Source organism: Panthera pardus, unplaced genomic scaffold (genome assembly GCF_024362965.1).
Source record: "Panthera pardus isolate Hobbes unplaced genomic scaffold, ASM2436296v1 HiC_scaffold_15, whole genome shotgun sequence".
NCBI classification, from domain to species: Eukaryota; Metazoa; Chordata; class Mammalia; order Carnivora; family Felidae; genus Panthera; species Panthera pardus.
The window spans coordinates 71,266,856-71,294,129 of NW_026526710.1; the positions used below are offsets into that span (position 1 = coordinate 71,266,856).

Below are 27,274 nucleotides of genomic sequence, written 5' to 3' on the forward strand. Positions count from 1 at the left end.
TTAGTTCCGTCTTATCTGAAGTATGCTCACACTCTGTCTCCCGAGCTCCTGGGACCCCTGGCTTGGGCACCAGCTCCCTGTGCAGCTGGTTGTTCCTTGTTCCGGGAATGTTTTCGGCCCGGAGCTTCATTTCCTTCCTGATTGATAACTGCATAGTTTTTGCTGCTGTTTTTTTAAGCGCAACTCAGGCAGGGACTCAGCCTTCAGCCTCCGTTCCTCAGGATTTTCCTGGCACCCGCAGAGTGAACTATGTCACGCTCTTGGCGCATCCCATTAATTGGAAAATAGGCTAGTGCATGTAGCTTTGCTTGCAGACCTCTCTTTAAAAAACCAACAAACAAAAATACTGCGGGAGGTGAAAGGGAAGCCAGTTGAAGGATAAGGACGTGATAACTTTCTTCGAGGAAGTGATCGAGCTGTCCCATTCCCTGCGTAGAGTGATTATCCCTTAGGAAACAACACAATATTGTGGAAACAAATCTACTGCGTTTGAGTCACGGAGATTCTAGTTCAAGTCTCAGCTTTGACACTTTCTAGCTAGAGAAAGTTCTAGTTCCAGAAGCTCCCTGGCGCGTTAGGGGAGTTGAAAAATCGGCAGATTACCAGAACGTTCTTTCCAGAATTGTCCAAAGATGGCGTGAACACCTTACAGAGCGTGTAGGAGGAGGGAAGTGGAATTAGACGGTGGTTCTCAACTGGTCCTGTCCGCGCCTCCACACACGTACATTTGACAGTGTTTGGAGACATCATCTGGTTGTCACAGCTGGGGGATGGGAGTTGCCACTACACGTTGTGGGTAAAAGCCAGAGGTGTTTCTAGAAACCCTACAGAACATAAAATAGCCTGTCAGACAAAGAATTATCTCGCCCCAAATGCCAGTGGTGATGAGACTGAGAAACCTTGAGTTACGAAGAACATTTATTGAATCTAACTGTCCCCGCTTACATCCAGTGACTATGGAAGATGTCCCATTTCACAGATGAGAAGATTGACCTTTGGTGGTGATTTGGTTATGCACTTATCCTTTCTGCTGGCCTAGGTAGTGAGAGCTCCGTCATGGATGGTCAGAACCAAGCAGAGTGAGCGCCTGCTGGGGAGGGACAGATAGATCCACTAGCCTCAGATGTATGTTGCACCAAGTGACTTTTGAGGTCCCTCCTGAGAATCCCATTCTCTGATTTCTGTTTTGAAATGGGATTCGTCTTTTTACAGCATCAGAGTGGCAAGCAGGTAGTTCGTGGCCATGACCAGTGAAATCCCTGTGTTTTGTACACCTGTGAGTCTTACTAATATCCCGGCACTGTCGGACCAGAAGGCTAAGTCTCTGAACAGGACCAGCCAAAATGCCTCCCCTTCCCCCTATCTCATCCACCTTCTAGGCCCACGGAGTTAATTTACCAACGTACGTAAATGGGCCCAGCCGGTTGTCCTGTGGGAGGACTGTAGAGGCACAAATGAGGGGAGAAGAGGAGAGGCAGGGAGAACTATTTAAACTTTTAGAAAGATTGCAATTCGATGTCAGGTTGCTCATCAGCATAGTTCTGCCAGTTTCGCAGGTAAGTGCAGTTTCTCTCGTGAACACGGAAAACCGAGAACTTTACTCAGTGGCTGTCAACCCTGGCCACAGATGAGAGTAACCCGGAGAGCTTTTGAAGCACACGTGTGTCTGAGCCCGTCTGCCAGAAATTTCATTATCTCGGGAGAGGCCTGGGTACCTGACTTGTTAGGGCTTGTCAGAAGATTCTAATGTCCATCGAGGCCTGGAGAACCCCTGGTTAACTCCACACTTCAGTCCTGCCCATCGTGCTCAGAAAGACGTAACTCAGGTACCTGTTGACATTATTCTGTCTCCAGGAGACTGGAAGGAGGGCTTGTGTCCTCCTTATCTTGCAGGGAGCGGAAGAGGGGACACACTCTGGTCTTGAATTCACACCTGCCAGAATCTTCAATTAACATAAGTTTCTCCTCATCCTTCACATTTCGTGTTTTAAATTGTCCGGTAATTGTTTGCATAATTTTTTTGGCAAAGCTTGGAAGTTTTCCTCTCCAGACTGTTTCTCACCGACACCGTAGATAGAAAGGGGGTGATTTTCATTTTCAACTTTTCGTTTTTTGTTTTCACTTCCGTTGCCGTCTAAAAATCCTGTCTGTACCTTAGAGGAAGAAGCTTTAAATACTTAATGAGCTCTGAGGGAAACTTTTTAATAACAACCCAGTTAATGACCTGACACCTTATGATGGATTATGTGCCTTGAACTGTAGTCTCCAGACATTTTTGCTTAGTGAACCTTACGAAGAATTTTGAAGAACGGTGTCTCACACATTAAAAAAAATTTTTTTCTCATACATTTTTGACACCTGTAATTTATCAGTAGCTCAGTAAGTTATTAGCCCAGTAGCTGCAAAAGATATAATTTCTAGGGTATTGAGTGTATGAAAAATTTGGATTTTTTTCATTTTGCAACTACAGACCTGGCTCATTTTATGGAAAATATCTGCCACAAAATTAACGATCGTTCCTTATTATTTAATACAGTCAGCCATAGGAGGCTTATTTCCTATCACTAAAAATCTGACTTCATCTTAAAAATCAAATCAAAGGAAAATTGGGCAGATTGTAGATATGGGAGACATTGCCATTCGGTGTCTTCAAGGAGCCTGTCCCCCAGGCTGTGGTGAAAGATGTGTCTCTCGTGTTCTGTCTTCTCTCTTTGCTCCCTCTGGGGCTGTACGTTTTCAAAGCCTCCCTTCATCCCGTGCTTTTTACACCCGGCCAAATGCGTGCTGGTAAGCTTCGGGAAGGGTGAGGAGTAAACCTTTCTTTGGAAGGCAGGGGAAGGGGAGCTGTGGTTTAGGTAAAAGCAGGTAGGGAAGGAGAGGCAGCAGCAGAAGACACTGCTTCTCGGGCAGATGGGGTTTAGGGAAGAGAACATATGGAAGGATGTAGAACATGATTTCTTTAAAACCACCCGTGCCCAACTTCTCAGAAGGTCTTTGTGTATCCACAGAGGCGGGCACACTCCGGTTTGAGAGTCCCACTTTGAAAGATAGGAAGGGGGTGCTTAGTAAGAATAAAAATCACTCCGTTTCATTTCCTTTTCAAACTTACACTTTGGGGCGCCTGGGTGGCGCAGTCAGTTAAGCGTCCGACTTCAGCCAGGTCACGATCTTGCGGTCCGTGAGTCCGTGAGTTCGAGCCCCGCGTCAGGCTCTGGGCTGATGGCTCGGAGCCTGGAGCCTGTTTCCGATTCTGTGTCTCCCTCTCTCTCTGCCCCTCCCCCGCTCATGCTGTGTCTCTCTCTGTCCCAAAAATAAATAAAAAACGTTGAAAAAAAAAAAAATTTTCAAACTTACACTTTGCTCATTTCATTGTTTATTAGGATATAGATGAGGGGCGCCTGGCAGGCTCAGTCAGCGGGTGACTCTTGATCTCGGGGTTGTGAGTTCACGCCCCACATTGAGTGTGGGGATTGATTGAAGATAAGATCTTTTAAAAGACCTGTAGATGAGAGAAGAACATAGGCAAAATATGCACGTGACAAATCCGAGATTACGTCCCGTCCCGTAGGAGTTTGCAGGTCGCAAGAACTGAACCTGGCAGGTGTCACCCTGAGGACATGCGGAGTTGAGGACACAGCATAGCAAACTGGGATTTCCTGAGGGCAAGTGAGGAGCCTATGCAGGGTTTTCCTTAAGACCCTTGTACGTGAAGTTGTCCGCTCTGTACTGTGCTGGTGAGGCCATGGGCTCCGGAGCCAGACTGCTTGGGGTCACATTCTGGCTACTACTGACCAGCTCAGTGACCTTGGGCAAGTTCCTCAACCTGCAGACAATAGTCTCTGGCCCATCATGGGAGAGCTACGCAGTAGCTTGTTACGCTTTGCAGTCTCGAAGCCCTTTACCAGACTATGGCTGGAGCTCCTCCCCCCGGCGAGCTTCGCTGGAGTCTCCCGGCCCGAGATGTGATTGCGGCCAGAGTATGGCCAGTGCCGAAAAGAGAGTACCAAGCAGGATGGGCCTGGGATTGCCGAAGCTCAACTCCAGGCTGTCTTCATGGCGCCTTTATGAACAGTCAGTGTCCTCGTGGAAACCTGTAGAACTCCAGTTCAGGATTGTCACTCGCTGAAATGCCAAGAACGAGACCACATTGAGTTCCATGTAACCTCGTCGTCTGCTTGAGTACCTTATCCCACACCTGCAGAGCCATTGGCTGGCCGGGCGACAGATGGACGACTGCTGGTTTCAGATGCCCTGAGATGTATGAGGAAGAGCATGCTAATGAATCAGACATTGAACTTGAGGTTACTTAGGTTCCCTTTTCCCGAATATCCCAACGACCCTGTTCTGGCTACTAAGGGCATCTGTCGTGAACTTCTGCAGGTCTGTTCTTTGGTAGCTGAGTTCAGAGACAAACCGCAGAATCCAAAGGTGTCTCTGCCTTATTTTTTTTTTCTACTTTATACATATAATCTATTATTTAAATTGCTTGCAAAGAAACTTGATTTTAAAACTTCCTCAGAGAAGAAATGAGGAAATTATTCTGAAATCTCAGGCAATTGAAATCTTAGGAAGTTGTAGGATAAAATCAAAAGCACAAAATTAAACAACATGGTGTCATTAAATGAACCCAGTGACACATTTTCCTTTTATTTATTTATTTTTAATGTTTATTTCCGAGAGAGAGAGGGAGAGGGGGGCAGGGGTTGGGGGGAGAGTAGAGAGAGGGAGATACAGAATCTGAAGCGGGCTCCAGGCTGCGAACCGTAGGCATAGAGCCTGACGCCAGGCTTGAACCCACGAACCATGAGATCGTGACCTGAGCTGAAGTCGCCAGGTGCCCCACACGTTTTCCTTTTAAATTAACTTTGAAATGCAGTCTCAGGCCAGTTTGCTTTGTAGGAAGGAGAACATGTATGAATGTTTACCTTATTTTTAGCAGATTATATTCATTAAAATGTTTTTGTTTATTCAGCAACTAACTTTTACCAGGAACGACCGTAATGCCTGATGTTTCTCTGCATTTGCATTATTTACAAAGATAAACTCTCCTTACAAGAAACTGTCAGGGTCATTGGTGAGGCTGGGCAGCTCTGAAGCAGCTGTAAGGGATAATCGTGATGCCAGGCTGTGCCCCAGACTACGTAGGGTGACGGGCTGTGGCCTCTTCCCTCCCTGGAAGATTAGATGATTGTGGGTGATGGTCCGTTCTCCTAGGTGTATGTCACTAAGCTTGTCTGGATGAGGGAGAAGACCTCTCTTTGCAAACAGGAATGGAGAGGAGGTGAACATCAGGGTGGCACACGGTGCAGGTAATGACCCTGCGCCCGCAGACAGCCCACTGCCTGAGATGGGACAGCAGCCCGGCCACACCTTCCCCTCACACCGCACCCCCCCCCCGGGCCTTTTCCTCCACCATCTTGTGCATTTGCTTTGTGTCACTATTAAGTCAATGACGTCTCTGTTCTTGTCGCTGCTGGGTTCACACTAACACTGGCTCCCAAGTGCTCCTCTGGGCCCCATGGTAAGGACTTGGCATACATGATCTTGCCCGTTCCCTCATTCCACAGTGACCAGGAGAGTCCAGGAACAGGGCGCTTCTGAACTAACACTGAGCCTTCCCCTTACCTGCCTGGTCCAGACCCTTGCACCGCCTCATCCGGACAGCCTACCCTCTCTCTTCCGGCATCTTCCCCTGCAGTCACTTCTTCCAGCTGTCAGGGGACCTTTCTAAAATGCAGTCCCTGCCAGTCGTTCCCTTCATAGTGGCCCCTGTTCTCTTTTCCTGCCACGTGCCCACATCCACAGCGTTAGCCCGGCATCTCTGGCTGCACACCCTTCCCTCACGACCCCCTTCCGTCCCCCCCTGGCCAACTCCTACTTCGTGACCCTGCTCAAGTTCCTTTGTGCAGGTGTCCTTGCCCTTGACCCTTGGCAGATGGAGTCCCTCCCTCTGTGCTGGGCCCGAGGCATCCCATCCGTGCCTCTGATACGCAGCAGCAGCTGGGGTACGTGGTGCCTGCCTCGTGGAGCTGCACAGACACTGGCCGCCCGTGGCTGCTGAGCAGCGGGGATGTGGATGGTCCACACCACAGTGTGCTGCAGTCCAGGGATGGGCACCGATTTCGTGAAAGGAGAACGTAAAATAGCTCACTAGCCATCTTTCTCTCAGTTACACGTTGAGATAACATTTTGGAGGAATGGGCTCAACTAAAATAAATTCTTAGAATTAATTTTATCTGTCTTCCACTTTTCACTGTGACTACTAGAATTTTTCAAATTCTGTGGGTGCCTCGCCTTCTGTCGCACAAGGCTGGTTAGTTTCTCTCCCTAGGAAACCGGGGCACCTTGTCTCTGCACCTTTACAAGGTCCCATCTTGTGCGTCTCGTCCCCAGAGTTCTTTCCCAGTTTTTACACCCCTAGAGGTGATTGGGCCCTAAATTCAGATTATCAAGTGCTTGTACTACAACGAGCTGTGAAATCCGTGGCCCTCCTTTGACCTGTGCCCTGGACTATGCCTCTGTTTAGAGCAGGAAGAGGACTGAATGTTCTTGAACCACCTCCGCCCACTGAGGAAAGAGGGGACACTAAGCACATCTCATCCCCTCCCGTGACGACTGGGTCCCCGCAGCAGCTGGAACTCCCTCTGAGCCCACACGCGAGTGCCTTCTCACGGCTCGGTGTGTACTTTTCGGCCTCTCCTGGATTGAAGCCACGCCGCTCTTGCGAAGCCGGCTTGAGTCTTTGCCAGTACGGTGGTTCTTTGCTCTGTTTACCCCTTCTGGTTTACAGTCTGAGCTTTGAGCAGAGCGTCCTTTAAAATAAATACTCTTCACGATAGCACATTCATCCGCCGTGATTAAATTCTGCCCGCCTTCCCAGTGTGGTGTTCTAGGAGCCTGCAAAGGTCCCGTGGGCCTGCTCTGACATCTCGTTGACACGGAAGGCTCGTTTGTTTTTTATAAATAAGGGCTGGCGTCTCCAGGACCTACCTTGCCCTGTTTTCGTGAATGGGAGGTCTTGTCCCTCAGCTTAGAAAACTAAAATGGCAGAGGGGCGGGCAGCGCGAACGTGGCGTGTGTCTTTCTGAGCAAGTATCCAGTTGTGTTTGCTTTTACGTTCTGGTGCCCCCCGAGTGAATTTTGGCAAGCACGTGTGCATTCAGAGGGCGTTTCATTGTTGCACCTTTTTATTTCTAGTAGAATGCCAGTTGACTCTTGGATTAAGGCAGCTTCGGTGACCTATTTTAAGGCAAGTCACCCCGAAAGCCAGAGGCCACCAGGTGGTGACACATCGGATTCTGCAGTGTGTGGTGTGGGTGGAGGCCAGACTCACTCGGTCTTTGCGAGCCCCAGCCGCGCCGTCCGCGTGGCGGAGGCTGATGTCTGGGACAAGCGCAAGGAGAAACAAGACAGTCCTTCCTCCCTTCCGTGCGGCGACAAAGCCAGCCTCATGCTTTAGTGAGGAGTGAGACAGCACCTACAACTAAATGCAAATTGACATTCAGGTGACTCTCCCGGACACTAACTGTTGAGGAGTTAGGGTATTTGTAACCCTTTGTCTGAAAGCTTCTGTAGGGGCGCCTGGGTGGCTCAGTCGGTTGAGCGTCCGACTTCGGCTCAGGTCGTGATCTCGCGGTCCGTGAGTTTGAGCCCCGCGTCGGGCTCTGTGCTGACAGCTCAGAGCCTGGAGTCTGTTTCAGATTCTGTGTCTCCCTCTCTCTGACCCTCCCCCGTTCACGCTCTGTCTCTCTCTGTCTCAAAAATAAATAAACATTAAAAAAAATAATAAAAAAATAAAAGCTTCTGTAAAAGGCTCTCAAGCCGTTCATTATTTAGATTATTCAGAGTGTGTACCTCTCGAAAAATAGAACCTGTTGCCCCCATCAACTCGGTCCTGGTGCCGGAGCGTGGGCCACGTGCTTTGGGAGGAAGCAGACGGGGAAGTCACATTTCATGGGTTAGTGGGAAAGTGAATGGGTTTTGTTTTTGTTTTTGACTTAGTGTTGTGAGGTTTACCTTCAACTTGTAAGAGACACAGCACTAGTCACACTATAGCTTTACTCTTAAATTCTTTTTCTGTAGCTTATATTCTGATTCCTCAATACGTTTCTTCCGTGTGGCTTGAGAAATTCTAACTATGGTCTTCCTGGAAGTCACTACTTAATAATTTCTAGGATAAAACCCCAGGCAGTTGGTAGCACTGGATGGTTTCCATTTAATGAGGTTGAGTGGCTTTTAAACCTGGGATGGCAAACACACAGAAGGAAATTAATTTCAGATCATAGCTTAGTACACGTTCTTTCATGTGTGTTAACAGAACCCATTGTCTTGAAACTGTATGTACATTTTCATGCGAGGCACTGATATTTTCTATCTCCTATTTAATTTTTTTTTTTTTTTTTTTTTGAGAGAGAGTAAGTGAGCAGGCGTGTGTGTGACAGTGTGGACAAGGGGCAGAGGGAGAGAGAGAATCCTGAGCAGGCTCCATGCCAAGTGCAGAGCCTGACAATGGGGCTCGATCTCACAACCCTGGGATCACGACCTGAACCAAAATCAAGAATCAGACACTTAACCAACGGGGCCACCCAGGCGCCCCTTATTATATATATATTTTTTAAAGTGCTTCTCATGAGCTGCCAGCAGGGTTGCAGTTCATGTTTAAAAATGACTGTCCTGGGGCGCTTGGGTGGCTCAGTCAGTTAAGCCTTGGACTTCGGCTCAGGCCATGATATCAGTTCATGGGCCCGAGCCTCACGTTGGGCTCTGTGCTGACAGCTCAGAGCCTGGAGCCTGCTTCAGATTCTGTGTCTCCCCCTTTCTCTCTGCCCCTTCCCTGCTCATGTTCTGTCTCTCTCAAAAATAAATGAATAAACATTTTTTTAAAAGTTTTAATAAAATATTTAAATGGGGATAGTTATTTTAAAGGGGAGAGGGGCAGTCTTCAGTATACTGTGATCGTCATTTAGAGAGCAAGCTCTAAGACATTGTCAGGTGTATGTATTTTACTTCTCTAGTAATGGAATATGGATTTTTGCTTCACCTTCTATTGACACATTTCAGGGGCTCCATTTTGCCTTGTCGTTAGGTTGGAAAATATTTGGTGGCTTGTCAGAAGGGAGCATTTATAAGTGTGTTACTGACTTGCACATTTTCAGCCTCTAGAACAGGACAGGCAATTAAGGTTGAAACTGACAGCATTTACCGCTTACAAACAAGCACAAGAAACGCCAGTGTGAACTGAAATCAGTTTGGTTTTCATAGGCTCATAGTCAGCGTGATGCTTGATGGAAATAATTATGTCATAGAAATTGCCAAAAATTGATTTGATTATTGTATTTTCACAACACTGGCGTAAGGTGGCCTCAGCAGCGTCTGGACGTTGCGGTGGCCTCAGACATGGTCTCTCCGGGGCCCGTGGGTGGGGATCCTGCCACAACAGCACAGTCCGGCGTCCTTGAGACACTCCCCTTCGCCGCCATGTAGGCCACTGATAGGCTTTCCGATCCCCTACTAGATCCCTCCTGTGGAACTGAAGGTGTGTTTTAAAGTTGGTATGTTCTCGGGGCGCCTGGGTGGCACAGTCGGTTAAGCGTCCGACTTCTGCCAGGTCACGATCTCACGGTCCGTGAGTTCGAGCCCCGCGTCAGGCTCTGGGCTGATGGCTCGGAGCCTGGAGCCTGTTTCCGATTCTGTGTCTCCCTCTCTCTCTGCCCCTCCCCCGTTCATGCTCTGTCTCTCTCTGTCCCAAATAAAAAAAATTAAAAAAAAACGTTGAAAAAAAAAGTTGGTATGTTCTCATTAGCCTACATGTTTTACATCTCCTGAAGCTTCTATCGTTCTGGCGACGGTGGGCTGGGTTTCCAAACCCATCATGTTCCATTGACTGGTGAAACATTTAAGCCAATTTCTCCGTACCATGTGCTGTCCCATACTCGATCCCTGTTTTATCTAAAATGTGGGGGCGCCCGGGTGGCTCGGTCGGTTGAGCGTCCGATTCCGGCTCAGGTCACGATCTCGCGGCCCGTGAGTTCGAGCCCCGCGTCGGGCTCTGTGCTGACAGCTCGGAGCCTGGAGCCTGCTTCCGATTCTGGGTCTCCCTCTCTCTGGCCCTCCCCCACTCATGCTCTGTCTCTCTCTGTCAAAAGTAAATAAACATTAAAAAAAAATAAAATGTGGTCTGACTACAATCACCCTTGATGTAAACCAGAAAGAGCCTTCCGTTTGCTCTGTTCGGGAAGTTGCTTCATCTTTGGCTATTTTAGAAATCGTGTATTAAGTCAAGTGCGAAAACCTGGGAAGGTACAAGCAAAGCTGCTGACTGTGACAGCGAGTGCCTCGGGGATTCTGTCACCTGCTCCATTTGTGGGAAGCAGCAGCAGAGTCTGAACAGGAGGTATTGGCCAAGAGAACGCCCCAAATGGGCATTTTAATAGAGCCCCACAAAGTCTCCTCAAACTGCTATCATGAGAATCTCTTCCCACCGACACTGTATTGAGCCGCTGTCCCCGTGAGAAGCACAGAGCTGGCGTACCGCTTTGCTTTCCCGACAGTTAGTGAGACGCAGGACAGGGTATTAGTTTGGAGCCCAAACTCTGATACGAAGGGGCCCGAGTGCAGCGCCTGCCTCACTACTATAGCCCTGAGCGGCAGGTGCCTGGGCAAAGCTGCATGCACTTGACCAGTTTACAACTCCAATAACATCTCCCCAGCAAAGCAGCATGGGCACGTCGGTGTTTTTGCGACTTGTTATTAAGATGCACTTAGGTGAACGATTGATGCGTCGCTTTTCAGAGATAGGAGGGCATCAAGCCCCTTCAAGGGAGCCCGTCTTCCTCTGATGGTTGTATCCCATGGCCTTTTCCTTCACAGGTAGCAGGAGGGGACAGGGGGCAAGTGGCAATACCACACTACTCACGTTAGGTAGACGAACAGTTTATGGTCAGTAGTCAACACGCTTCTCGTTTTTGAACATTCACACTAGCTTTATAATTAAATTCGTCAGATGGAGAGCAAGAACACTCCCCATCACTTTGGGCAGCAAAGATGTCTGCCTTTTCTGGACCTTCTACCGATGGCTACTTTTGTTGAGATCCACAGCATTAATTGGCACCTGTAGCTTTGTGCTAGATGAGGTGTTTGCATGCTGGGTTGTAGCCAAAGTAGCCAAGATAAAAAAAAAAAAAAAGGTACAGGAGAATCGCATCATGAGGACTGGGGCTAGTCTCCTGCTTTACGTACACCTGGCCAGTGGTGACTTTGATTTTTTGCTGTGCGTCGTCTAGAGGAGATGGATAGCTATCTAGTTAATCAAAATTTTTTAAATGACCTAGAAGGAAATCCTGAGCTTGGAGTAAATCATTTCAGTAAATCTCATTCATGGTTACCAACTGCTTCTTTTCAAATGCAAGAAGAGAAGTTTTCCAAGTACGTTTAAAAAGTAGTTTCTGGGCGCCTGGGTGACTTTGAGCGTCCGACTTTCCCTCGGGTCATGATCTCATGGATTGTGGGTTTGAGCCCCACGTGGGGCTCTGTGCTGACAGCTTAGAGTTTGGAGCCTGCTTTGGATTCTGTGTCTCTCTCTCTTTCTCTCTCTGCCCTCGCCCCGCTCACGCTCTGACTCTGTCTCTCTCCCTTTCTCAAGAGTAAGTAAACATTAAAAAAAAAAAAAAAAAAAGGTTCTGTGAATTAGAAAATTCCTTGGTAAACCAGCAAGGAGTGAAAACAAGAACCCAGGGTTTGGGGTTAGGAGGTCTGGATTCTCTCTTGGGCTTTTCCTCAGGCTAGCAGTGGGACGGGTCGGATTTCACCTGAAGAACTTTCCAGCTTTTAGGCATTTCGAATATGGTAAGAAGCTGCGTGTGTTTATAAGAGGGTAACAGACTTCTACGCCAGGGTCACCTAAATGTCCGAAGCCATGACACAAGCACCTTTACAGGACGTAGTGTCAGCGAGACCTGTTGAACACCCTGTGGTCCAGGCCAGTGTCCCCTGGACCCGAGTTAGGACTTCCCGGGTCTGAAAGGGGGTTCGTGAGCTCCTCCAAATGAATTTCATCTAGGTCTCACGTCAGAAAGATGAATGCTGTGTGGTAGGACAGAGACAGGAAGAAGTACGGTGTGTCCCGAAATTAACCAGCAAACTTAATCCATGAACTTGGGATTCCAGAGTAGTGTACTTATAAGAGTGCAAGTTTGAGGCCATTTTTTAATGAGAAGTAATTTGTAAGATTTATTAATCATTAGACTTTTACTCTCTCCCTGGACTCTCAGCTCTCAGGAAGCTCTTTGTAGCACTTAAATATTTGTTAGAATGTTCCCCAAGATGTCACTACTGTCTCCTGTGTGAACTGGGCCAGCTGTGCCCCCAAACCCTCTGTGGTCCCGCGTGTCCCTTCCCGTACTGATCACATGCTCCCCAGTTCCAAGACCCGATTTGTTTCCATTCTGGGGGGTCACAGACACCCTGCAGGGGCTGGGGCAGCTCAAGTTCTGGTGGACCATGCCCTGGGCTCCTCCCTGTCTCCCAGGCGACGTCTGTCTGCCACTCATCAGGGCCTTCTGCCTTGCACGCATCCGCACGGATGCTGCACTCCAGTGTCAGGCCCTGGCCCTTTCTATTTATAAAGAAACTTTTTTTTTTTTTTTTTTTTTTTAACTGAAGCATCGTTGGCACGCAGCGTTACGTTAGTTTCAGGTCTGCGACATGGTGATGACACCGTACCTCACTCCTGCAGGGCTCACAAGTGTAGCTACCCTCTGTCGCCCTACAACGTTGTTACGGTGCCACGACTATATGCTGTACGTTTCATCCCGTGACTTACACAGAATCCTTATGTTAAGGAAACATATTAAATATTTTATTTTATTTTTAATTTTTTTTTAATGTTTTATTTATTTTTGAGGCACAGAGAGACAGAGCATGAGCAGGGGAGGGGCAGAGAGAGAGGGAGACACAGAATCCGAAGCAGGCTCCAGGCTCCGAGCCGTCAGCACAGAGCCTGACGCGGGGCTCGAACTCACGCACCATGAGATCATGACCTGAACCGACCGAGCCACCCAGGCGCCCCACATATTAAACATTTTAAAGAATACCGACGCTCAGTGGATGGATGGGGACATTAACTCTTTGCTCTCTTCTCCACAGACCCGAGACGACTTCCTGGGACAGGTGGACATACCCCTGAATCATCTCCCGGTAAGGACCATTACCTGCTTCGTGGTGCATGCCGTGAGCAGCGCTTTTCATTGTTTCCGGCTGGGTGTATTTCAGAGCAGTATTTCCCCAAGGCAGTGGAGCAGGCTGACATGAAGGGCATGTACTCTGACCCTGGCCCTTTCTAGAAAGCAGTCTCTTCGGGGGGATGGCAGAGAGCTTAACTGTGAAAATCGGGCGTATCTGAGTCATCCAAGTATGCCTGTCTGCATCACCCGCCTCTTTCTCTTCTGGGCTTCCTTTGTCACATCATGGAAAACAGCTCCCTTTCTCCGTCCATCCCTTGCCCTTGTCACCGGAATGTTTTTGCTTGCAAATCCACCCTTTGGGGCCACTCAGACATTTGTTGTCTTTGTGTAGAATTACACGTGCTCTTTCTCCTGGGCTACATCCATACAAGCTAGCGCTTCCCAGATTGGGGTGTGTGGCTTTTCTCAGGCAGCAGGGAGACCAGAGAAAAGAAGCTGTTGGTTCTGGGCGAACTTGTCAGCTGGCGTCACCCACCGCAGCCTTAGAAACTGTACTGAGTTAGCCCGTGTGATGTTGTTGCCATTGCCCTCTGCTCAGATGAGTAGCAGAACAGTTGGAGTTTGTGACCGATGACTGAGGCTAACGGTGTCTTCTGTGTGCTCAGAGGCGATGTAGGTAGCCTGGGGAGACTTGACCTGGAGGCCTTGGGGAAAGGCAGGTTGGCTCGAATTTCAGCTACGGTTTTCCAGATTGTTCCGTCCCCACCCCTCCTGCTCCTTCTTCCATAGGGCAGCACAAAGTGACTCAAATAGTATCTAAGAGAGGGTAAGTCAAATGTTTCTGCCTTCCAAGGCCATTTTGTTAATTTTGTTAGTTTTTTTTTTTAATGTTTACTTTTGAGAGAGAGACAGAGTACAAGAAGGGGAGGGGCAGAGAGAGAGAGGGAGAGAGACAGAATCCAAAGCAGGCTCCAGGCCCTGAGCTGTCAGCGCAGAGCCCGACACGGGGCTTGAACCCACCGAGAGATCATGATCTGAGCCGAAATCAGAGGCTTAACCAACAGGGCCACCCAGGCTCCCCCTTGTTAATTTTTTTTAAATACTTTGTGAGCAAATAGCATCAACAGTCTATAAACCAAAGTGACTTAAACTGCCTAGTGCAAGTCTGCTGCATTGAAATGGTGGCTGTTACCATATGTTAAATACCAAGAAAGACTGTGTCTTACCCAGGAAGCTCTGAAGAGATGTTGTGAAAGGATTGTGATAGCAAGCAATTTATTCTTACTGACTCAGGGGAGCTATTGAGGAAGGAAGGTTTCGAGCGCGTTCCCTTCCCAAAGACTGGAAGGAAAAGTGATGTCACGAAAACATTATTCTGTATAAAAACCTGAAGCTCCCAGGTACTTGCAGAGGGCGCGTGGGTTGCACGGGACCGACTACGTAAGCCTTCGCCAACCTGGTTGCCCTTTCAGAGTCACATGGGGAGGGTGTGGAGGTCTCCACGTTTGCACGGAAAGACTCTTCACGTGTTCCTGCATCCGTTGGCCTTCTGTCTGTGCTCTTCAGGTTGAAGCCACCGCTGACGTTTTCAGGCGGTATTTTGTTGGTTGGCCAGTTCTTTCATGGTTATCCCTAACCACCCTTGTCCCTGACAGAAGAACCACATCTCTGTCGAGGCAGATGAGGTGCTAACACTCTTGAAGAGGTGTGAGTGGAATGTTTTAAACAACCTGCTCCAACAGTCCCCCGTTTGAGTGATTGAGTGAGTGCTCGTTGGTTTGGAAAGGTTGGGTGGGGCTCGGAATGGAACAGCGTTCCTCAGTAGAGGGAATAGCTTAGCTCTGGGTTTGGGTGGAGGCAAGAGTGAGCTTCGAAAGGACCAGCTGGTGCCAGGGCTGGAGGCTGGAATAGAAACCAGCCGATGGAAGAAGGTAGACAGCGAATGCCTGCAGGACACTGAGAACTTGTGTGTGACCCGAGCCAGGTGAGCAGTGGAGCTGCCCGGTTCTGCACCTGCCCCACGATTGGCTTATGCTGGAGTGCAGCAGTCTTCGTCCTTAACGATGGACGACTGGGTTCGTGGAGCCAGCTGCAGTCTGGGAAATGGACCACAGAGGAAACCAAGGAGAGGCATGGCGGTGCATTCTTCACCTTCTAAGTGGTGGTAGAACCCAAGTAGCATATTCTGAATGGACACGGCCTTCGGGCTCAGGGTTTGAGGTGCCATCGTGGGTGCGTTTGACCCTATGTGTAGGGCACTCGTGGGAAAGTTGCACGGTGTCGTTTTGTTTTGTGGAACACAAGCGTGGGTGTGAGAAATGGACGTTAGCATTTGGACGTGTTTTGCGAAGTCAGTAACGGTTGCTCCTTTCTTGATAGCTCCGTGCCCGTTGTCAAGGCAGGTTATGTATATGGCCGGTAGAGTCAATATTTGTCAAAATCAAAAAATCTTAGATAAAATAGGAAAATGGTGTCATCAGTGATGAGAGAAGATAATGGAGAGCAGTAATGTGATGGGACATTTGCCGTTGCTAACCCACGCAGGCCCTTTCGAGGTTGAAGGTATCTGATTGGATGTTTGGTTATTAATTTTATGCAGGCCCGTTAGCCGATAGAGAATGTATCCTTCAACAGCTGTTTGCTGATGGATATGATGCTAATCTCTGAGGAAGAATCCGGCGAAGCAGCTTTCTTCCGCATGTAGCCTAGCATTGTCACCTGTTACAGTAGCCACGTGGTAGTTGAGCATTTGAACGGTGGCCGATGTGACTAAGGAGCCGAATTTAGAATGTTCTTTCACGTTCTTTCATGTTAATGAATTAAAATTGAAAAAGCCTCATGTGGCAAGTGGCACCATATTGGGGGCACATGTGAAGGTGAGACAGTGTTCCCTGGCTTGGGTAAAAAATAATTTATGATTCCAAATTCCCATTGCCTCAGATACTAATTCTGGCTATTAGAGGGATTCCTAAACCCCCACCAGATTTAGTTAGTGATTTTGCATTCAGCCATCTCCCCCTACCTGAGGCATGCATCTGTGTTCTATGCATCTGATACACCAAGATCATTTAATTTAGGTAATAAGAAAAAGTCCAAATGTTTAAAATCCTAGAAATTGAAGAGAGTGTTTTTTTTTTTTAATCTGTATTAGCAGAATACCTAATAGCGTATATCTTCATGCTGATATATATGTATATCTCATGTATATAGATAATTATCACACATACATGCCCATTTGTTTATTTTAAGGCATTTTATTTTATTTTTGTTTAATGTTTATTTTTGAGAGAGCGAGCATGAGTGGGGGAAGGGCAGAGAAGGAGAGAGACCCAGAATCCGAAGCAGGCTCCAGGCTCTGAGCTGTCAGCACAGAATCCATTTCAGGGCTTGAATCCACAGAGAGATCGTGACCTGAGCCGAAGTCGTACACTTAACCCTCTGAGCCACCCAAGAGACTACTATTTTAGGGCATTTTAAACAAGAGTGAGGCTTTATCTTATTGCCTCAAGATATCACGGACCTTTATTCCTTAAAAAAAAAAAAAAATCTGTCTTGATTATGGTCTAAGAAATTATTGCCTTAATTTTTGAATGAAGCTCTTTTCTAAATCAGGAGCTTCATGGAGAAGATCCCAGGCAGCAGAACCAAACTTAGTATAATCTCTCATGATGGTTAACAAATGATTTTTGATCATTTAAATCCTGTTTCACGTATGTTTGAACAATAAATATTTTAGACCCATTAATTGATTTTTGCTGAAGAACCTTCTTCCCTTGCCGAATGAAATTCTAGAGGCATGTTGGGTTCATTGCCAGTGGATGTTGGGGTTTGCAGTGTAAAATCGTGCTTTCAGGATCTCAGGAGTGGCTTACCTAAGTCGTCCTCACCTGCAGCTGTAAATGCTCAGACCCCAGGAAGACTGGAGGGTCAGAGCAACCCTTCCTCTCAGCGGACAGGTTTAGGAACCCACCCTTCCCAGGGGTGCATGGCGTAACTGACAAGCACCTTGGCATCTCGGATCTGGCACGTGTGGGCCCTGCTGGGCCCCGTGGGCTGTGGCGAGGGGCTGAGTTGGAGCTCCGCCAGGGTGACAAACTAAGGAGGCAGTCAGAACAGAGGCGGGGCGGGGAGGGTTGTGTGAGGCCAGGTGCCCTGTGCGTCAGAGTCGCTACCTCGCTTATCCAGCACAGTGGCCAGAGGAGGCCAGTGTCCGCTCCGTCATTGTCCCCTCAACAGGAAAGAGTAAGGAGTAGTCGTGTGAGAGAAAACAGGCTTCCTCTCCCCGTTCTGATGATGGGTGCCTCCGTGCTTCACACTCCTCAGATGCTTCCAGACGAAAGCAACTCAGTTGAGGCTTGAGATGCATTTTCATCCTCGGCCCTCAGAGTCCAAGGTCGTGGGAGTTCAGGACGGTAGGGCCCTCTACTTCCTTTGTTCCCATTCCGGATTTGCCACTCACCTTTAATATTTCTTGTCCTCCTTATTTATTTTTGAGAACAAGAGTGCGGGCAGGAAGGAGAGGAAGCAGGGGAGAATAAACAAGGTTGGTAGTCCCGCCTTGTGTGCAGATCCAAGAATTAAGAAAACATAAATCCGTATTCACGGGAGTCTCCAAAGGTCAGGCTTTAAAAGAGCTCTCCAGAACCGTTGACTTGGACGTGGGAGACAGGCCGGTCGCCTTGACAACCTTAACGAGTTAGTAATCTTTCCCGGGCCTCTGTGTTGTCACCTGTAGAAGGAGGGCATGCGCACGGGCGACCCCAGGTTTCCATCCAGCTCCGTGAGACCACGTCGTCGCAGCTGCTCCGCGGCTCACTCAGCAGAGGTGCGGGCGACCGCGATGACTGTGTGTCACCCGGTGGGCTGGGGCGGCGGGGCTCGCTGGAGGTGCGTGGGGTTGGCGAGACACTGCAGTTGAGGGAGGTCATTGTTGGCCTACCTGCCTGACATCTGTCCTCCGGGTGAGACAAAGCCGCCCTTTGTCCTGCTCTGGTAGGGGAGGCACCAGCAGTAAATTTAACTGTAATTCTGCTCTTCTTGCCAATTTTTCTTGAGCTACCGTTTTTGTATCTGTTTGTTAATGCCAATGGACAGTTGTTTAAAAGTTCATTTGACTTCTAAAAAAAATTTTTTTTTGACGTGTATTTATTCTTGAGAGACAGGGCGCGAGCAGGGGAGGGGCAGAGAGAGAGGGAGGCACAGAATTGGAAGCAGGCTCCAGGCTCTGAGCTGTCAGCACAGAGCCTGATGCGGGGCTCGAACTCACAAATCGTGAGATCGTGACCTGGGCCAAAGTCGGACTCTCAACCGACTGGGCGCCCCAAAAGTTCATGACTTTTAGGTTCAAGTTTTAGGACTTCAAATTTTACAACTTGCCTTTACTAATTATTTAGAGGCCAGCCATCTCCAAGACTTGTAGTAACAACAGAGGGACATTTTCTGGCAGCTGTTTGCCTGTTAACGCCTGTGAAATTTTTCTGGACTCGTCTTTCAGTTGTATCTCCCCTGCCCTTTGAGCCCCAAGCCCACACATCCCCTTCAGCTACACAATCTCTGTATCCATGGGAAACACACTGGGGTAGAGAGAGCTATTTTAAAAGCATGAATTTCTCCTATTATAGTCAAGTGCTGCTCTAGGCAATCACGGTAACTTTTGAATTTCCGTTTCTCGAGAGCGAAGCATTTTTCAGGGTGGTGGTATCGTTTTTGGTGCCGCAGCGGTACTTGAAGGTAACTCAGATGATAAGTTTTTGTATTTTTGGCTTTTATATATTTTATATTTACGGCTGGTAGAAGGGTAGTGATTCCCGCTCACATGTATCGAATTCAGCGTCCTAGAGCTTAGAGGGGCTTCAGAGACCATTTTGTCTACTCCCTAGATTTTACAGATGAGGGCATCTGAGCCCAGACAGGGAGGTAACTTGCCCAGTGATCACTAGGCTGGAGGCAGTGCTGGACCAGACTCTGGGTCTCCAGTATTGCTGTGCGATGTGCTCAGGGGCCCCGGGCGGGCGTTTGCAGGGGGCTCAGTCCAAGGCTTGGGTGCTCTTGGTGGTCACGTGCAGGTTTTGAGCCTAGGGTTTCGGCAAGGCTGTTTGCTTCCGTTTGTGCACAGAGCTGTTTCTCTCGCTGTATGTCTTAGTAACTACAGTTCTCCTGAAAGCAATTACTCTTTTTAAGATGAGAGTGCTATGTATCCAAAAGATTTTCTTTGGGATGTTCAGTGCCCCCAGAACAGGGGGCAGTGGTGTCCACTTTGGCTAGTGATGCTGTCGGCATCAGCCCGTTTGAGATGCCATTCTCCCAGTGCTGTCCTGGGGGTCTCCACTGGGCTTTTTTTCCAGCAAATAGGATCAGGTAGGACCCTGTGTAATGCCAAGAAGAATCCTGTCCGTGTCTACAAGATCACCATCTTGTTCGCATGCAAGGATTTCCGCGGAGGTGAATTTCCATTTTTTATGCACTTGGCCACACAGCTGTGTCAGTAAGGAAGCCAGGACACAGACCTAGGAGGCCTGCCTCTCGATCTGTGTGGTGGTTGTCATTTAAACCACACAGTGCGTGGGTGGGTCCATTATCAAAGGAGTCCTCTAGGCTCTGTGGTTTCCTCTGTTCACCGTCTCTTGCGTTCTCTGCGTCCCTTCGACTCCTCATGCCTGCTAAGCATCCCGTGGTTTTGCCCATGCCGAATTCCTCGGCTTGAACCACCCTTCCTCCCGATTCCCCACCTGTCCACACTTGCCCATTCATCTCGAATTTGGAGAACATATCCGCAAACCACGTCGATCCCCAAGTGAGAATCAGTCGCCGCCCTCCATCCTAGGTCTCGTGGAATGTGATCTCCACATGTCCGTGAATTTGTTCTACCTTAGGTTCAAGTTACCGGTTGATACCATGGCCCCCGCAATACATCCTTGTAACTCTAAGGGAAGGTGCCGTGTTGTAGCCGCACATCTTCCACGTGGGTTTTGTTCTAAAGCTCTTTGTGGTGGAATAAATGAGAAAAGGAAGAAATGGAATAATATTCTTAATTAATAAATTTTCCATGATAAGTGGTATGTATACATCTGGAAACCTTTTTTTTAGAAAATGTTTCCAAAATGCCTGTGTCGCCTTAAAGAGGACAGTCTAGAGAGAATATAATTGACTTCCTTCAGCAATGGTGGAATTTTCACGGCTTCAGTAGTTCATGGTAGATCAGACGAATTAATCAGCTGCTTGTACAAGTGCCTGCTTTGAGCCAGGCAATGTTCTTGGCACCAAGAATTTAATGGTGAGCAAATCCAAGCGTCTCGTCTCATGAGCTTAATTCTAGAAGTGGTGGATGACAAATTAGTAAGTAAGTAAATGACCAAGATAATGTCAGATAGTGAAAAGGGGGACGATAAACCAGCACACTATGATAGAGGGTGGTAAGGGGGGGGCTCATGGTAATAAGGGTGATGCAGCGTCTGAGAGCGTGACCTGGGATCTCACACCTGGGTTCAGAGTGGAGCCAGCCGTGGCCATTTGGAACCAGAGCTGTGTAGCAGAAGGACCTGCCGGGGCAGGATTGGATGTGATGTGCACCAGGACAGATGAGGCCAGGACAGAGAGACTGGCTCACAGTGAGGTAATGGGTAGTTAGGAGGCAGGGCATGTTTAATCTTGTACGGCCGTAGGAAAGCATTTTCAGTTTATTATAAGCAGAGTAGGAAGCCAGTGGAGTTTCAAGCCGGATGACATAAAACCTGGGATGTTTCAAATATCGACGCACACACAACCCTCCAATATAGTACGTCAGTACATCTTAGTATGGCGGTTTGTCTCCCTTGCCACCAAAGTCAGTGTTGTACATTGTTTTTAATTAAAGAGCCTGGATATTTGGGATTTTTACTACATAAAGTGTTTAAAAATTAATGAAATAGTAACACTTTTCCAACTTTCTACTTGCTTTGACCAGCTAACCCTGCACAATAAAATGAGTACGGATTTCTTTTAAAAATAGCACAGTTACACTCCTAGCTTCATGGACGAGGCACCAGCAAGAGGCTGATTGATGGCACTACCTGGAATGGTCTCTGTGGAGGAGATAATCTTTCAGTTATCTTAGGCTGATGACATGATATTTTCATGTTAAAAATAAAGTAAAATTGCCTTCACAGATATATTTTCCCGTTAACTCCATTTTTAGGTTTCTTGGATCACAGGGAACAAGAAGGTACCAGTGACCACTGGTTCTGAAATCAATCAGCACTGAGATTGAGGCCTGCACCCTGTAGTTAGAAATTACACTCGGCAGTGACGACTATAATTTTGTCATCTGTCTGACGCTGGGGTTGGCTCCTGAAAGTGGGTGTTGATAGTGACATCTAGTGGATCTTGGGTAGATAAAGATGACCTCTGAAGTAATTACTTGTCTAGTACTGGGTGAAGACCCAACCCCGTTTTCACCCTTCCCGCGTTCTAGAACGTGAACGTGTGTGCTCTGTAATCCAGTTTGGTGTATCTAAAACACGAGACTATCAGGAGTTTTGAAACTTCCTTTTTCTTCCTGTAGACCGAAGATCCGACCATGGAGCGACCTTATACATTTAAGGATTTTCTCCTTAGACCAAGAAGGTGAGGCTTTGGGGCGCAGGTGTCCTTCCTGCTTCAGTCGTTGGTTTTCTCAGAGGAAGATTTCGGCTTCTTTTCCCTTTGCATCTTTTGTAAAAAAAAAAAAAAAGTCATCGTAAATATGAAAGTTGTAACCAAGTCGTATCCTTTATAACCAATTTTCTTCCATCACGCAGTCATAAATCTCGAGTTAAGGGATTTTTGCGATTGAAAATGGCCTATATGCCAAAAAATGGAGGTCAAGATGAAGAAAACAGTGAGCAGAGAGAGGACATGGAGGTAAGTTGCAGAACTACAGGCCTCGGTCTGTTTTCCTTGCACCAGATCATATTAGTGTCTTATTTAGGACCTAGCAGTTTAAGGACATAAAAATGGATAGAGCTTAACTATGAAAACACTTACTGAGTCCGTGCATCTGTGATCAACTACGGATGTGTTTGGCTTTGGTTAAAAAAAAAAAAAAAAAAAAAAAAAAGGTCAACTTCTCATTTTATGTTACAGCACCCATAACGGAAGAGGCTTCTCCTTATAAAATGCCATACCCGTATTTCATTCATAGCCCCACCCCGATGAGAAATTGTGCGCACATATTTCATTCCCTTCTTTCTTTGGACTTTCAGCTCGTTGTAAATTTCCTCACAGCGCTTGGAATTGCTTCAAAGTGCATGAAATGGTTTAGAAAGTCTTTTCCAAGTTGTTTGTTTTTTTTTTTTTTTAATGTGTTGGGCCCCCAGGTGATGTGTTAGGAAAAGCTCTCCTCTAGAAATACCGTTTGGGAAGTAGCTGTCCAGAGGAATTTTCTCTTTCTCCCCCTCCTGGCATAGCTGCCTTTAAACTCCTTAATCACATACCTGCGTCGTGGGTCCCAGTGCACCTTAGCGCACACTCCTGGCGGTGCTATTTTGTTAGATTCCCGTATCGTTCTGCAAATGGCCATTAACCAGGACGCCTCTGTGGCCAATTTCCACATCTGTTCGCAGCTGTCGCATATACGCGGTACGTGAATTATGTGTTATGGGCAAGTTATCGGAACCCTCCGCAGGCCAAGCGTTCATATTTCCGGGCAGTGTTTCACTTGGGTGCCTTCATCCCTCTGCACGGGGAGGAGTTGAAGTGGGTGGTAGGGATGTACGAATGTGAAGATTTCATAAGCACATCGACAGATTTTTATCTCGAATCCAAGGAATTTTTTACACTCTTCTAGCTCTCCAACTGCACTAACCAGTGAATTACTCAATTTTCCAGTGACTTTACTAGGGGATGTCAGGAAGGAATACTTAATGCCTAAAATATGTGTGGCAAAAATGTCACTCTTAACTCTGGTACCATGAAGCCTGTTTCTGTGGTGGCCGCCAGTGGGGAGCGCCTAAGTGGAAAGCAACTTCCAGACTTCTTCGGTTCTCGCGATTGTACTCGACGCAGAATGAGAGCCTCGCCTGCCTCCATCGCTGTCCTCCCTGGGGAGCGATGGAGCCCGGGCCTCCTGGCCCCTCGTGCCGTGATCTCTGTTAGAACACACGTGCAGTATGGCTTGGCGCCCCAGCTCCCTTTTACCTTGTGGGGGTGTCCAAAAGACAACAGCTGTAACATGACCCATGTCGCTGGCATGGTTCTGTCCGGCCCTGGCGGCCTTCGGGTCAAAATAACAAACATGAGCATGAAAAGAGGCTAATGCGGCTTAACACAACAGACTGGACACGCCCAAAGCTGGGTTGATCTGTACAGTGCGGTCAAGTTAGAAGGCAGCACAGTTAATTGGTCATTGCTCCGAATTCTTTTTGAGACTCTACTGGAATTGATTCTTTTTTTTTTTTTTTTTTTTTTTTTTGCGAATTTCTTCCCACGTGGCATGTGAAGCCACCAAAAGAGCCAGGGTGCGAAGGAGCAAGGAAGAGGGACCCAGAGCACACTGCGTTTGTTTTTTCCTCGTGTGTGAAGGGCCCACCTCAACGGTCTTCATTTGCTTTTATTCCGCAGCATGGCTGGGAGGTCGTGGACTCGAATGACTCGGCCTCCCAGCACCAGGAGGAGCTTCCCCCGCCTCCACTGCCTCCCGGCTGGGAAGAGAAAGTGGACAATCTGGGTCGTACCTATTACGTCAACCACAACAACCGGACCACTCAGTGGCACCGACCAAGCTTAATGTGAGTACCGTGCCGTGGCTGGGGATGTGTCCGTGTACTTGGAGGTTGGACCGTGGCGGCTCTTGGGGGCAAGGTTGGGAACTCCGCCTCGCCTCAGAAAAACGTAGGATGTTTTGCCCTACATGCGGACACGTAGAACAACAGGGTTACTCTTCATTTAAAGAGCGCGAGAGGCTGTCGGAATTTGCACGATAAAGCAGCAGTTCTTTTCCCTGGATCAGGTTTGCCTATTTTAGGTATGAACTAATTCATTTTAGACAACGTGGATACACTCTTTTACATAGGTTCCTGACATACTGAAGTTATTTTCCCCACATTTATCTTACGTATGGCAGTTATATCACTTCCCTGGTCTTCAGCTTCCTCTCCTGACGAACCCAGATTGGAAAACGGCAAACAGATTGGCTGTGCAATCTTCTCTTCAGTTTTTGGCTTTTAGTCCCTTTAATTATTTAATTCGGAAATGCCACTTTTTTTTTTTCCTCTTTGGGAAATCTATAAATCATCCCCGTGATCTAACTAGACGCCCATGCAAGGGTTGCAGACTCAGAATTAGTCATTACTGTGTATTCTAATCCCTCACCAGCATCAGGGCCGTAGTGAAATGATTACTGTTTTGTTCATGCAACAATTTTGTATTTGATGGTAGAGGATAAACACTAGTTAAACCTCAACTATGTTCGAAAAGGATTTGTAGCAGCTTGTTTCTAAATCATAGTATACGGCAAGACCTGAATCTATTAGCATACAGTAAAAGGCAAAACAAGTATTCAAAGAAGGAAGAGGGAAATTTGAGCTCCTAGCAGCCAAGATGAGGAGGGTAATTGTCAATGCATTACATCATTTTCAGTATGTAATAAAAGCAAGTATATTGAATGAGATCATTTTTTCTTTAACCCAGACTCTGAAGGAAATTTGCTCTCGATGGTTTTTTTTTTTAATTTTTTTTTTAACGGTTATTTATTTTTGAGACAGAGAGAGACAGAGCATGAACGGGGGTGGGGCGGAGAGAGAGGGGGACACAGAATCCAAAGCAGGCTCCAGGCTCCGAGCCATCAGCCCAGAGCCCAACGCGGGGCTCGAACTCACGGACTGCGAGGTCATGACCTGAGCTGAAGTCGGATGCCCAACCGACGGAGCCACCCAGGAGCCCATTTTTTAACGTTTATTTATTATCGAGAGAGAGAGAGAGAGAGAGAGAGAGAGAGACAGGAAGACACAGAATGTGAAGCAGGCTCCAGGCTCCGAGCTGTCAGCACAGAGCCTGACGCGGGGCTCGAACCCACAAACTGTGAGATCACGACCTGAGCCGAAGTCGGACGCTCAACCGACAGAGCCACCCAGGCGCCCCTCATGATGGTTTTTAAACAAGTGGTGTCAGCAGTGTGATGGGTGATAGTGTTGTCAATAATCCTTTAATCTTTGGAGGTTACAGAGAGATTCTGTTTACGACTGAGGGTGGGGGAGGTAGCCAAGAAATCTAGTCCAGGTTTTGAGTTGGAGAGAAAGCTTGTCTGATCTGCATCCGTGAATAGCCGGTCCTTCCTAAGCCCCCAGGTGGGTTCCGTTGAAGCTCAGATGCATTTGGTCGGCTTTGGACCCGGCTCATTATTCACAGGACAGCGTAAATATCCACACATCCAGATGATCATGAACTCTTCTTTGTTGTAATTTTGTACCCCCCAGAGAAATCTAAATGGAAATGGTTTCGTTCTTTTATTTTTTTATTTTCTACTGTTTTCCTTTGATTACTGAACATAGCTGTTGTGAAACCATTTGAACCCACTTGACTACTCTTGGTATTTGTAAATGTTTTTAAAAAAAAAAAAAAAAAAACTTGGACCCTCTCCACACCCCCTGCCCCGCCGCCAGGTAACATTGGTTACTGTAAATGGTCAGGAGTCTTGAATCAAGAATCTTGGTAGCAGTACCCTAAGCAAGGCACCATTATCTTCCTTTGCTAAACATTATTGAACACATAACACCCTGTGGGGATCAGAGTGTCCTACGACTGTAGCAAAGTGACCGCTAACAGCCCGCAAAGAAAGAAATACTAATGGCCAGTGCATATATGGAAAAAAGTTCACCTTCATTAATAATCATGCAGACTGAAGTCTGTTATTTTGGGATAAATGGAAATACTTGCTTTCTTACCTCCCAGAGTTGTGAAACCCTAATGAGGAAACTTCTGAGACAACACTTCATATTGTTTTTGTAAACACACTACCGTGGGGGCATTGGCCCAAAGAACTAACCCAAAACAAAAGAGATCATTTGTGCAGTGCTGGCTCATCAGTTGTCCAGAACGACATGGGAAAAATGCAGCCCTTAATCCAAGTTCAGGTTCACATGTAGTTTAGGGAGGGGTCAGTGGCATGACTGTCCCTATGAGTGAGGCAGCTATGCCAAAGAGGCTGAACCAGGAAGGACGTCGGCAGAGCTCAGGTGGGGCCCGGGGAGTGCCTCTTTTCCAGTGGGCATGTCTTCTAGAAATCCTGAGAAAAGTTAGATAAGGAAGAAGAATTAGTTTCCATAGTAACCTCTTCATCCCACCCGAACGGTCTTGAGAGTTTGAGGTTCTTTCTCCTTAACTTTATTTCGCCAAGTATTATGGTTTGTTTTTTTTTAATGTTTATTTTTTGAGAGAGACAGAGTGTGACTAGGGGAGGGGCAGAGAGAGAGGGAGACACAGAATCCCAAGCAGGCACCAGGCTCTGAGCTGTCAGCACAGAGCCCGACTTGGGGCTCGAACTCATGAACTGTGAGATCATGACCTGAGCCGAAGTCGGATGCTCAACTGGTTGAGCCACCCAGGCGCCCCCTAAAGTATTGCTTTGATTCAAACTTAATTATTTTCGTAATTCAGTTTTTACAGAATACTGCCACAGTCTTTTGGGGGGAAATTGATATTAAGAAGTGCCTGTTAGGGACACCTGGGTGGCTCAGCTGGTTAAGCACCCATCTCTTGATTTTGCCTCAGGTTGTGAGATCGAGCCCCGAGGCAGGCTCTGTGCCGCGTATGGAGCCTGCTTAAGACTCTCTCCCCCTGTCCCTCCCCCGCCTCTCTTTCCCAAAAGTAAATAAATAAAATGTGGGGTTTTTTTTAAAAAGCATTAAAAGGCTGTATCTGAGGAAATGAGACAGAGAAGTGATGGCCGTGTGCTGAAGGAAAGAATTAAGACTGTCCTTGCGACTCATGTGTTACCCAGTTCCCTAGGCTTGTGCTCTAGACTTCAACCCCCTGAATAACCTCACTGACAGTTCGTTGCCCTCCGGCTGTCCTTACAAGGTCCTTCTCCACCCTGTCCCTTGCCAGATTCCCCACCCACAGTCCTAAGCCTACGGTGTATT

At 47.6% G+C, this 27,274-nt stretch overlaps 1 protein-coding gene across 10 annotated transcripts in view; it reads left to right on the forward strand.

Annotated features, from left to right (window-relative positions):
- NEDD4L (NEDD4 like E3 ubiquitin protein ligase) overlaps positions 1–27,274 on the forward strand; it is a 341,630-nt gene that overhangs the window by 243,645 nt on the left and 70,711 nt on the right. For all 10 annotated transcript variants that reach the window (XM_053902769.1, XM_019463932.2, XM_019463934.2 and 7 more), the window contains 4 exons: positions 13,144–13,194; positions 21,721–21,782; positions 21,956–22,058; positions 23,757–23,923. In XM_053902769.1, coding sequence (XP_053758744.1) covers positions 13,144–13,194; positions 21,721–21,782; positions 21,956–22,058; positions 23,757–23,923 — 383 coding nt within the window. The remainder of the gene's footprint in view (positions 1–13,143; positions 13,195–21,720; positions 21,783–21,955; positions 22,059–23,756; positions 23,924–27,274) is intronic.